Source organism: Seriola dumerili, unplaced genomic scaffold, assembly GCF_002260705.1.
Source record: "Seriola dumerili isolate Sdu_G_001 unplaced genomic scaffold, Sdu_1.0 BDQW01000091.1, whole genome shotgun sequence".
In the NCBI taxonomy this organism is placed as follows: Eukaryota; Metazoa; Chordata; class Actinopteri; order Carangiformes; family Carangidae; genus Seriola; species Seriola dumerili.
The window spans coordinates 7,898,683-7,911,580 of NW_019174346.1; the positions used below are offsets into that span (position 1 = coordinate 7,898,683).

The 12,898-nt window shown below is 40.2% G+C and overlaps 1 protein-coding gene across 1 annotated transcript; it reads right to left on the reverse strand.

The window, feature by feature from the left end:
- Positions 1–104: 104 nt before the first annotated feature.
- vps11 (VPS11, CORVET/HOPS core subunit) lies at positions 105–9,293 on the reverse strand. Its single transcript, XM_022746077.1, has 16 exons — positions 9,129–9,293; positions 8,707–8,855; positions 8,484–8,619; positions 8,215–8,378; positions 7,696–7,943; positions 6,456–6,657; positions 6,200–6,351; positions 5,785–5,971; positions 5,401–5,544; positions 3,732–3,929; positions 3,415–3,576; positions 3,158–3,291; positions 1,483–1,685; positions 1,199–1,370; positions 740–962; positions 105–601 (listed from the first exon to the last, which is right to left on the reverse strand). Exons 1-16 carry the CDS (start codon positions 9,268–9,270, stop codon positions 437–439), a joined length of 2,781 nt encoding a protein of 926 aa, XP_022601798.1. The 5' UTR covers positions 9,271–9,293; the 3' UTR covers positions 105–436.
- Between the last annotated feature and the right edge of the window lie 3,605 nt (positions 9,294–12,898).

Below are 12,898 nucleotides of genomic sequence, written 5' to 3' on the forward strand. Positions count from 1 at the left end.
ATAGCAAGTTATGTGCATTTTTAAAAGGGCCACACTGGCATATGACAGCAAAACTAATAAAGCCAAGGGACAATGCTACATGGAGAAAATACACTCAATAATGACTTTATTCAATGTTTTAATTCTCAGATCAAATAACTTTACTAATGTCAGATGGCTGAAATATTTTTGAGTGTTAAGTGTAAGATTACAGGAATACAAACAAACACACCAAACCAGAATTCTCTGAGGTGTGATTCAGGTTTTAAGACCCAGTATTATATGTTTAAAGTACATTTATACAGTCTCCAGTGAATCATGACTCAGACTAGGAACACAATTATGCTAATATGTCCACCACAGGTACTAAAAGCAGGCAAATGCATGCAGTGAAGCATGTGGTCAAAGCTGGAAACAGTGCCTGCTCAGGTAGGAGTCAGACTGCCGACTGAGGTTTCTAGCAGTTTCTCTTGGTGTGGATGAGAAGGTCTTTTTGCAGATTGCCTTCTAGACTCCCAGCAGTTTTGTTGCCGGGCAGGTCGGTGACCAGAGTCAGTTTGTTAAACACTCCTCGTCCAAAATAGTCGGCCACAACTGAGAAGCCATCATTAGAGCTGCGTAACTGAAAACCAAACAAATAAGAACTTGAATTTATTAGTCATGAGTAAAGCAGAATGAATGAAAGAAAGTGAATGGTTGAACATAAAACTTCTATTATTTTTGGTCAACTTTCTTCTAGTCAAAGCTCAATTATTCTTACCTGTCTGTTGAAGTGGTCATGCAGGTCGCGTTTCTGGTCCTGGGCACGCAGCATGTCCATGACTTTGCGGTTCTCTGGAGTGCACGTTGGGCACTCAGCCTCACTCTCTGCATAGCTTTCGAAACAGTGTTGGTGGAAAGAGTGGCTGCACAAGAAATGAACAGACGGCAGCTCCAGGGGACTGTTGCACATGTTGCACTTGGTCTTCTGGAATATCTTGGCACTGTGTGGAAATATTGAGGTTAACATTTACAGTTAATCTGTGATGTATGTAGGCCACATCAGTACAAAATGTTTGCCAGCCCTCATCTACCACCACTCCCACTCCCTGAGCTACAGTGGCTGTAACTGACAGAAGCAACAATAAAAGTCACAAAAAACGAGGATGAAAGAATTGTAGGTCTGCTACACAATTGTTGTAGTTCCTCTTGTGTAAAACCCCTCCTTCATTTGACCAACCTGGTTTTGAGCTCCTGGATCTCAGAACGGAGATGAGCTGTTTCTTCGCGGTACTGGCGGATCTTGCGTTCATCATCCTCTATCTGCTGGCTCTCCCTTTGCAGTTTGTTGATGAGGTAGTCCTTGATGACTGAGAGAGTGGCCGTCGAGTTGTGTGCCAGTGTCTGCACCACTATGACCACACAAAAACTCTGGATGTAATGCTGTCATCTTACTGATGCTAACTGATTTCAATGTTCAAACAAGGCTGCATGAAGTATAAAATCAAATGTTCACCAGCTCACCAAGTAATGGAGGCATCAGGTTGTTTTGGTCAATGTGATGTAGGACCTCACTGATGTAGGCCTTGCAGTCTTCTTCTTTTCTGGCAAAGTAGCCCAGTGCCTGCTCCCAAAGGCAACCCTCTTGGTCCCCATAGCGCTTACAGGCCTCTACAATTTTCCCATACTCCTCGTTCTGCATGTGGTAGTGCATGATCTGCTGGTAGCTGCACACAAATGCAAACCATGTCCAAGTTATCAACAGTTATAACATGAAAATTTTCCAGACCCCTGACAAACGTGTTATAGCCATGTTCTATGATGAATATGGTCACTGTAGCTTTGACAAAACATATATACAGTATCAGTCAAAAGTTTTCCAACCTCTGGGCAAATTCTACTTTTTTAAGTGAAAAGAAAAAGCCTATCCCTGCAGCAAACAGACATTAAGAATGAGCTTCAACTGTTAATGCTCTGTTACCTTTTGGATTATTGACTTAAAACATAGAAAAAAATGAACAGTAATTGTCACATGTAAAAACATTTGAACAACCTCCTACTTATAAAAATCTCAGAACTTCATTGACTCATTAGGACTTGTAAATCAGGTGATTAGAAATTATAAGCCGATTACAATTCCAGAGCTGATCATTTTTCTGAGTCAGTCAGTCCTTGTGGTAACACTCAACAATGATGGGCTCAAAAAAAAAACTGACTGTGGATCTGAAAATGAAGCTAATTGAACTGTGATGTGGAAGACCAAGGAAACTTTCAGATAAAACTGCTCGTCTGCTCGGCAGAACGGCAAAGAAAACCTCGATATGACTGCAAAGGAAAGTTAAACTGACACAGCAGTGGTAGTCAACCATTTCCTCTGTGCAGCGTTGATACACAGACAGATACACAACACGAAAGAGTCATCAGAGGGAAACCTCACCCACCTCAGCACAAAAATCAACGTCTGAAAGCTGCAAAGCAACATCTGGAAAAGTCAGACTCAATATCAACAGATACTGGAGGCAGATGTCTTGGGGTCAAGAAGGTGAAATTCAAAAGAGGTTGGCTCCTACAACCTACAAATAGATCTTACACCTGCTGTGTGAGCAGGAGAGACTGAAACAACTCTGAACTGAAAATTAATCAGTCAAGAAAAGAACAAAAAATTTTTAGCAAGCTGTGATATCTGCCAATGGGGAGTTACTAAGTTCTGACTTGTAGGGTGCCCAGACTTTTACACAATTTGTGTTTTTTTCCTATTTTTTAAGTTGATGAGAGAAAAACAACGGAGCATTAACATTTGAAGAAAGGCTCATTTTTTATGTCTGTTTGCTGCAGGGTTGTATTTACTTAATTTCACTTCAAAAGTCAAAAAAGTATGGAATTTACCCACTGTAAACATATCCTTCATTTGTTGACTTAGCCATCATTAGGTTTAATGAAAAATATCTGATTGAATGCATCATGAATACAAAATGTCTCAATGTATTGATGGTTCTTGAAACATCTTGCCTAAGGACTGCAGTTGAAAATTAGCCAGCTGGCCAACATGGGCACATTTACAGTAATGTTGATTAATGTGCATTGTCCCTAAATAAATGAATGACAAGCAGCGAGGAATGAGATGTTAAGAGATGATGTGCTTCTCTTTCATATTAACCAGCTTCATACATTTTCAGACGTTGCTGTCTCCCTCACTTACAGTTTGCCCTTCTCATAGAGGTAGAGGACACCTTCTTTGAAGTTGTGCATCTGGCAGAGGACCAGGGCCTTATCAAACACAGTGTTGTCACTCCTCAACAGTGACACAGCTTCCCCCTGCAGGACCCTTTTTCTCTGCCACACATATGCATCAGAAAAAAATAAGTTAAAATCATTTTTCTTCCCTTTCTACTACAAAACTGTATTATAAACGCATTATGCAAGGATTCAGAACTAGTTTGTGTGTTTCGCACTGACCTGTGGGTCCTGTTCATGTGCCCAGTCTTGCAGACGGAGCTCCAGTAGTGTGTCATACACACCCTGGGGAGAACAGGGATCCACCTCGATCATGTGCTCCAGGAAAGCTTTCAACTCCCGGGGGTTGTTGGCAAAAATTGGGATGAATTCCTCAGAGTTGGCCTTAAACCAAAACAAATATGGACATTGTTTAAAAGAATATTTCTGATTAACATTGTAAATATGTTTTCTTGGTCATTTCAGGACCACAGAACATGAGGTGAAATTGACAGGAATTAGCCATATAGACAAAGAGAGCAATAGCACTGCGGACTGACCTTATTGACCCGACTCCTCTCTGGGCTGTCTTTTTCAGGACCATCTCCACTGGGATGGTAGTTGGTGCATAAGCCCTTCAGGAGTAGCGTGGTGTCTTCAGGAACATGGAGCATGAGTGTCTTGCCATAATGCTTCATGGTGCTCTCCGCTTGATCAAAAGGCAGACGTCCAATGTAACGGAGTCCTTCCTGGTAGTTCTGGGTTTTTAAGGTATAGTAAGATAACTGAGTTACTGTGGCCACCAGGAGCTGTTGTGGGTGCTCAGCCTGCAGCACAAATCTAATATCTATATCTGTTTATGACACAAAAATAAAGCGTGGGCCTGCACGAGAGGTTGGTAGAAACTGTCTTAACTGTTTCATTTTGTGTGTTAAATTGTTTTCTACTCCCATTTGTACTTCTTATACATACTGTATATCTATTAATTTAGCTGCTCACAAAATATAAAGAAAAGTATTTTAACTATGTACCTAAATTTCAGTCTAAGCTGTGTCTAAGTAATCACTGTAACTGTTAATGGATCAGCTGTGTATGTAATGGGAGGGGACAGATTAAATGTGAAGTTGTAAGTGTCTAAGATAAAAAAGAAAAAAGAAAAGAGGAAGCTTCTGACTAAAAACAGGGTCTAACAGCTCATTGGATGATATAGCAATGATCATAGCTTTAAAAATAGAGTGTGAACGTGCAGGGGGAGAAGGTCCAGATGGAAATAAAGTTGGTTTGAAGTATGTATGAAAATAAGTGAGAAAGCTATTGACAAAACTCTGAAAAGCTCTGAAAAGCTCTCTTGGCTATTTTGAATGTACTTTTGAGACGGTTCCTAACTTCAGCTCCTCAGTTTCCTTCTATTGTCAAGTGCACACAGTGTCAGGATTCATATGAGATCATCAGGTAACAATAACACCTGTGGAACATCTGACTTTATCCAGCACTGCTGAACCAATCAGCTGAAAACCGGCAAAAAGCTATTGAGAATTGGAGCTGAATGTCTGAACTTCAAACTATCTCCACTTCTGTGGTTTTGGTCTATTTGCTTCCATTTTGTGCATCATGGTAGTCCTGCTGTTTTGGCTACTAGCAGTTTACGCTGCACAGACAAATATTAGCTGATAATTATAAGACATGATCTGAAGTAGCAACTTTTTTCACTGATTTTTAAACAGATTTATGGACGTTTATCCTCTGCAAATATGAGATACAATGTCTGTCTGTTCTGATTTGGCTGATGACAGATGTGGTGTGAAAAAAGACATTACAGAGAAAAATCAGATGCTCTTTGTATCTGTTCATGGCCTGTTATGTGTTCATACTGAAATCATGTTTTTATTCATTTACATACCTAGTGAATGCATTCTTTAGTATGATGGTCAAAAGAGCCCAACACATTGACCTCACAATTCATTTCTGTATTTAGTTGTGTTTTCTCACTTTGCAGCATTTTTTTCTAAATGCTGAGTCTGTGTTTTCAAATTGCTGAAGAAGTTTTCTTAGTTTGCTTTATTAAGTTGCAGTTGTGCGTTGAGCTCACAGGGTCGCTGTACTTTAGAATCTGGGTACAAACAAATGCACACCTCATTTCAGCTTATCAGAGCCTTAACAAAAGCATTCAAGGACAGACAAGCGAGTTCTCAGCAGCCCAAACAAGGACATCTACTTGGTGTTATTTACCTTGAGGTCTTCAAGCTGGATCTTCAGGTACCATTCATGGTGCATGTGTTTCTCAGCCAAGAAAACAGCGTGGCTATGGTAGCCGGCCTGCCGAAGAACTTTGATGGCAATCTCAACATCAAAGTGGACCTCACTATCACTACTCTGTTGAAATACAGTGCGGGAAGACAGTGGTGTTACAATATAATATGGCAGCCACTAGTGACCTGTTCATTAAGAATGATCCATCTGTTCTCTGATGGAAACCATCAAGTATTTCACAGCTGTTATGTAAAAAAAAAAGCTGTTAGATTATACTGCATTTGTCCCTTCACTTTTTCATTTGTATTTATCTCTAAAATTTACATCCTCATTCCTCAGCGTTCACCTTAACAAGTCAGTCACCTTAATGAACTCCTCCAGCTTGGAGCTGTCCTTCAGCTTTGTGTAACAGTTCAGCAGCAGTGTGGTGTGGTCTGCATTAGCCAGGGACTGTCTGTGCAAGGCTTGCAGATATGCTGTCAGGTTGTGGATCCTCTGTGCATCTAGGAATTTCCTGATTACGTATGATGGCTCCAATTTCCCAATGGTGCTGGGGGAAAATACAGTGATGTTTTATCAACCGATCAACATTCTCTAAAAGCTGAGCAATTATAGAGCAATTTGTTAAAAAGAACCAAGACCACAAAGTCATCATGGCACCTTCCTTCTGGCATATTTTTAACACTTCTATGTGATGTAATAGTTAACAAAAACAGATTAGTTCCAGTCTATGACAACAACAGTGTAACCTCTGGCAAATGTTTAGTGATGGAGTTACCGAATGTACTGCTGGATGGCACCATCGTGGTCTCCTTTAAGGTAGAGGTGATCACCGTACTGCCTGAAGATCTCTGACAGGCCGTCACTGTCCAGGTGTTGGCTCTTAGCCAGGTTTATGGCCATCACAAACAGATTCTTTTTAAACAGCATCTTAAAAGACAAACAAGGAGGAAACACCTGTTGCTATCTGATCCATAGTAATAATAGTCAGTGAGTTGATGTATAAGGGATTCACTCTTGAGTGTTGGACTCACCTCCAGTTTGGTCTGCGTGTCTTTCTCCTGAAGAACAAACATTTTTCCATCTCTGGTTAGGATGTAGAAGGAGCCCCACTCTGCTACGACATCAATGACATCATCAAAAGAGGCACTGTAGGCGATGAACTTGTTGTCCAGGTCATAGATAGTCAGAAGCTGTTTGTCTGATGGAGAGCTCTCCCTGTTACCAAACCCTGTCCTGAGTACAGAAGTAACACTGTCAAAAGTCTCACAGGAAACATATGTCTTTCTGTCAGACAATGGTACGATGCTCATTAACTGCTTTAAATGAGGTTCAGCTGACATCACGTTACAATACATTGATTTTAAAAAGAGAGATTTGCTCTAATTGTGTTTTATAACCCCACAAGCAACACACAGTGTGACCTGCCTTTAACACTCGGGGAAATATTACCATGAGTGGAGTACAATACTGGGTCATCACAGTTAGATTTTTCAATTTAGCAAGTTATTTACTAAGACTATAGATGTAAATGAGCCCAGTGCATAAAGTGCACCTACATAAGATCTGATGGTGCTTTGACAACTGAACAGCAAAGGAGTGGAGCTGCTGTGAGCCACTAACAGTTAGAGAAAACTGAGAGGGCAGGAGGCTACTGAGAGAAACTAAGGTAAAACTTGGACTGGAAAAATAAGTGTTGACTTTGCTGTAAAATTCATTTGAATGCGTCTTTTAATTTGGTCACTGCAGTCACTGAAAGGTTTTATAAGACTCAGTGTTTCTCTACCTAACTGTATGGATCTAGCTCTAGTCTCTCTCCCTCTGGAATAAAATACTGCAGCAGATTTACACTCACTTTTCACAAATGTTAAACTTAAGACACTGTTTGCGTCTCTGCAGTGGTAAGTGAGCAGTGACAAATCAGGTGCAAAGGCTCCTTCCAAATTTTGCACCTCTGGACAGAAACACCTTAAAAACAGATATAGCAGGGGACCAAGCATGCCATTTTCAGGTACAGCCCCTTGGTAAACAAAGGTACAAACTTAATTTGACGGTTAAGCAGCAAAGAAGGGCTGCAAATCCATCCTAAACACCCTCGTAGATCTGTGGAATGTGTTTCCGTTCATATTTTACTTTCAACTTAAAATAAGACCATGCAAGCATCCAAAGTGACATGAAAACAGCCCTAAGCTCATCAACAAAATCGCTCTACCATTACTTTATCCCCACAATAATCAGTACGCTTTTATCTTATTTATTCAGTGTTGTACTTACTTGTTGGGTGACTTTGCATCTCTGATAAGTAAAAACAGATATCCACGGTGCCAGTGAGCCAACAACTTGTGTCCATCGAAGGCAAAGCAGGGCCCTCGCTCATCAGGTTGATACAGGTACACGCATTCATCACCAGCCACAATGAACTGGGAATCCTGAGAGGGATCTGCTAGGGAGGAGCAGCGCAGTGCACAGCCGTGTGTATCCAGCTCTACTTTAGGATACTCCTTGATGGACAGGGTGTAACACTGGGGTGGGGGGTGAGGTGGGGTGGGGATGGGGGGTGGGGGTTGATAGCAGGTCAAACAATGGCAGCCTGTACAACTAAGTCATTCAAAAAACATCTTAAGTTCAGCTGTAGCACTGCGTGGTCATCTTCAGGTTGAGAAAAGTAGGTTCTCTTTCAAACTTACTGGACAAACTAACAAATACATGACAACTAAGCAGAAATCAAGGCTCTAGAAAAGTTGAGAGGGTGTATCTTTCCTGTGCAGCCCAATGTTGACCAATCAGACTTACATGGACCCTCTCCAGAGTGGCAACAAACAGATGCGTGACCTTTGCCACTTGGCGGAAGGCGAGGCCGGTGACTGGGCTGCTTCCCTCATGTAAAGTCAGAGTTTTACTGTGGCGATCTCTGGTGATGTCACCTTTGGTCAAAACCACACTGCCATCTGTGAAGCCTGTCAAGAAATACAACATCAACAACAATCTGGGAAGAAAAGACTTACCCAAATAATAAATGCTAGGTCGATGTTCAGAAAACAGAGCCTGTCTTTGTGTCTTACCAATGGCCATGAAGTTGAGGTTCTCATGTACACTGAGGCAAGACACTTCAGTCGGTTTGTTGCCAGGAATTGCAGGAAAAATCCTTGTGCAGAGAGGATTTCCACTGTCTCTCTTGTCTAGGTTCCAGACCTTTACCTGAGAAATAAATACCACTTCAGTGATGACCCATTAAAATCACTAACACATTTTTTCTGTGTTTTCTCTGGAGAACTTCACACTTACAAGAGGGTTTATTCCTTGTTCATCCTGCCCAACTGATATAAGGATGCTGTGCTGCTTCAGCTGATAAAGGTGTGTTACCCGCAACTTGTAGGCCTGAAAATATGTCAACTGCAAGGAGCGTGTCATAAGCCAGATCTTGCCATCCATATGTGACATTATGGACGTTAAGGGCAATTATATACAGTTGTTGCAAGACATGCATTAGGTAAGGAAGGAGAAGATCGAAAACGCAGGATATTATATCAAAACAATGTCCACCATTAAAATAGATCACTCGTTTCGCTATCGCCATGCCAGGTAGAGGAATCTGCTAAATTAACGTTTCTATGAGTGTTAAAGAGAAGTCGTCATTTAACTGTCAGCTGTCAGCAACATTAGCATGATATTAGCTGAGTTAGCTGATTAGTGCTGTTAAAGGATATCTCCGAGAACAATATGACCCCGGCCGGAGTCACACGCCGATATTCCGCTTGGAAGAACAAAGTTTTTCCCACTATCCACAGGATCCTTCACCGTATCTTTATCAAAGAAGACAAATTTTCTCCACTGTAAGAATGCTGCCATTTTGTTAGCGTTAGCTGAGTAGCTTGAACAGGGCGTTGTCATGTGACACAAAAGTCACGTGAGCTAACCGGCTTCTTGCACACTGGAAAAGAAAGTCCTGTTAACACCCACTAATATTTCGGCTTTTGTTCGGAGAGGGTAGAATCGGCATTTATCCCCAAGGTGAAATGACACTGGAATACTGACGGGTATTTTTCAGCTCCAGCTCCGATCAGTAGTGACAGCAACATGACACCCGGTGGAACATGTGGATATATTATTAACCTGGATACCGGACCTAAAATGCCACCTATTGAGTCCTATATAAGAATTGCTCGCCTAGCTCATACGCATGGATGTATTATAAGACCTATTAATAAGAAGTTCTAATAATACATCCATGCTCATACGCCGAAAAAGTTTCTGGTTTCTGGGTTACTTCCGGGTGCATAGGGGTACACTGAATATGCACAGTAGTGTTACTCCCATCATGCCTCTGGACTGCGAGCTCTATGCATGGATGTATTATAAGCATTATAAGATGCATGGTTCTATGGTACTTGCTTGGGGCTTGAAATCATGGATGTATTTATACAGATGGCAACAGCAACCAACAATGAAAATAAATGAATCAAATTTAGTTTAACTGTCTATGAGCATTTCATATATTTACAGCCTGGCAGATAAAGTTATTAAAAGGGCTTTACAAATAATGTTTTACCTTTTTATATCAAAAAGCATGGTAGGTCTATGTCTGCTTTTTTTTTTTTTAAATTGCAATTCTGTAGTTTAGCATAATTCCCTGTGTTATTATTTACACTTCTGTCTATGTGTCACTGTTCTGGATGTATGATAAAGTTTTATTCCATATCAACTCCCAAGTATGGGAGTCTGACTTTGGCGTACTCTGTATTGAGAGATGGTTCAGTTCTTATAACACATCCAAGGAAAGAACACATCAGCAATTTAGCAGCTGTACTGCACTGTGTTTACGCAACCGCTGTGAAATAATCTCTGGCCTCCATGCTACTTAATGCTGTTTACTAACGCCGTTTTCCGGCACATTTGTGACATACCAGAAAAAAAAAGCACAGACAAACTCCTCTACTGGCAATAGAGTGGTGCAGGGATGAAATATTTTTGGTGGTATTATATGATATATTTTTGTATGGTATTAGTCAGGTGATGAGAAATTTCTCGAGTTATGGATTAAATTTTTGTCTCATCAGACCAGAGAATTTTGTTAGGTAAAATTCTTATCATTTGGTTAGTGGTGAAAAAGAAAGAGCGCTGGAGTCCAGGATGTCTTATGCTGAGGATGTTTATTGAAGCTTGGCCAAGGAGAAAAGAGGAATCATCAATACAGTCTCCTGTGCATGATGTCACCTCAAATCTGAAACAGGAACCCCTGAGGAAAGTCTTTATACACTTCAAGAGATTACTATAGATAGCTTACACTCCATAATTGATCAAATATCTAAAATAAGAGGGAGAAGAGGGATGTGTGAATACACTATTGGTTCATTAACCATAAACAAGGAAACATGACTATATACACCCAAGTGCTGATTCTTAGAACACACAGCCACAAGTTAGTGACAATCCAAGGTCTTCTGTTATTAATTGTGGCACCATCAGTATCAGCAGCAAACCACAGCTGCGTCTGGAGGAGCCACCTCCAAATAGGCTGTAATATGCATTTACTGAGAGTGGTTTCCATCATAAATGCCTGCTTGATGGAGAGCTGCTGAGATGGTTGTCCTTCTGGCAGGTTCTCCCATCTCCTGGTGGTTCTAACCGTCTTCCATTTTACAATTATTGAGACCACTGTGCTCCTGGGAATGCTCAAAGCATGAGAAATGGCTTTAGATCCTTACTGGCAGAAAGTCTTTCTGGCCTCAGTTTTCAGTCACAGTTTGATTAAGTTTAAGCATCAAAACTTAGAAAATTGTGGCTATGTCTAGCCACAATTTTATTGTGGTGTTTATATTTACATAGTGTAATGTCTCTCAATCTGAAATGAATGCATAGAACAAATAAATAATAAAGATTTTTTTTAAAACAATCATGAAATCTTAAATCCTAAATTTCATCTAAATGTTTGACTCATCCAGCAGCCGAACTCACTTGTGTTTTCTTTCTACAATGGAAATCAAATATTGTTCAGAGGGTTTGTCCCAACATTGTTGCAGTTCCCACTGATGTGTATTACTTGTAGGTTGCTCCACTTCCACTTTGTGTCCAGTTCATCCCAAACCAGCTCCATGGGGGTTTAAGACAGGAGACTATGCTGGTCTTCATCATGTGAAGCCACCGTCTGGTTCTGTTCTTCAGATGTTTTTGGTCATTAACCTTTGACCAAACCAGTCGGTCTTCCTTTGTTATTTGTTTTTTTCTCACCATTCTGATGACAACACACACCACTACTTCCTACAGTACAGTATTGTCTTGATAGTGCATCAGAGCATGTAGTAACACAGTTTGTCCCAACACTGCCTTTGTACAGACAGGGTTTGTGAGTCATCAACCTGTAGGAATTATTTGTATTAACTTTCAAGGCTTCATTTACTTCCATTGCTGCAGAGAAACTGTAAGTTCACCAGTTTTTTCATTCCCTGAAAAGCCTGTTGTCTATGACATTTACATGATTATTTAGTTTTTGGTGACCTAAAGTAAACGTGTATATGTTATATAACATTCTATGTTAAATCTATATTACTATTATATATATAAAGTCAAAATGTGAATCTGTTGTTGGACCTCTGCTCTACCATGGAAGGTCTCAACTTACACTAAAACATAACCCTGTGAGGAAATGACCCATGTCCAGTCAAACTGCAGATGCATGTTACTGTTCAGCGAGAGGAACAATGTGTTCAACAAACCAGCATTAACAACAAAATCTTTTCACACACGTTATAGATGTTATTTTAATAGGTGTTCAAGAAGTAATAATTGCGTCAGCAGAAAGTGTAAAAGGAATAATAGTTGCATCAGCAAACAGTGTTATGACATAGGAGTTGTGGATGGGGCGGGGTAGGGATGATGGGAGGTTGAGGGATCCCTCACTAAGCAGGGGTTCCAGTAAGGCTGCATATAACAACTGGGCTGTAACAATCAAAAAACATATCTTTCATGATGATTACCAGTAAGATAAATTAGATTAAGCACATGTTGTACAAACTATCAGAGGAAAGAGACTCAAAAGATCTGGCATAACCTCCTCTATACAAAACAAAAAAAAAAACAAAAAAAAACAAAAACAAATCAAAAAATGAAACCATGATCTACATTCCAGTAAAGGGTAGATAATCTTATACATGTTTATGTATAAATGGATGCATATTCAGTTGTATATTTCATTTTTTTTTATTTGACTAAACCTATAAAAAGGAACAGTAATAAATAAGTTGAAACTCAAGCATTCAGTTGTTCTGTCTGATTGCAGGAGCGTCCCTGTTTCATAAACTGTCCTGAACAGACTTTCACTTTTACTGCAAAAGAAAAAGGAGTAGCAAATCAGGGAAAGCTATTGTCCCACCACTCAAACTGCAAGAATCTCTAATTTTTGTCTCTCTCTCTCTCTTATTAGTCTCATGGATGCTCACATGGTACAGAAAGTCCTTTGGACTTAAAATCTCCATACATT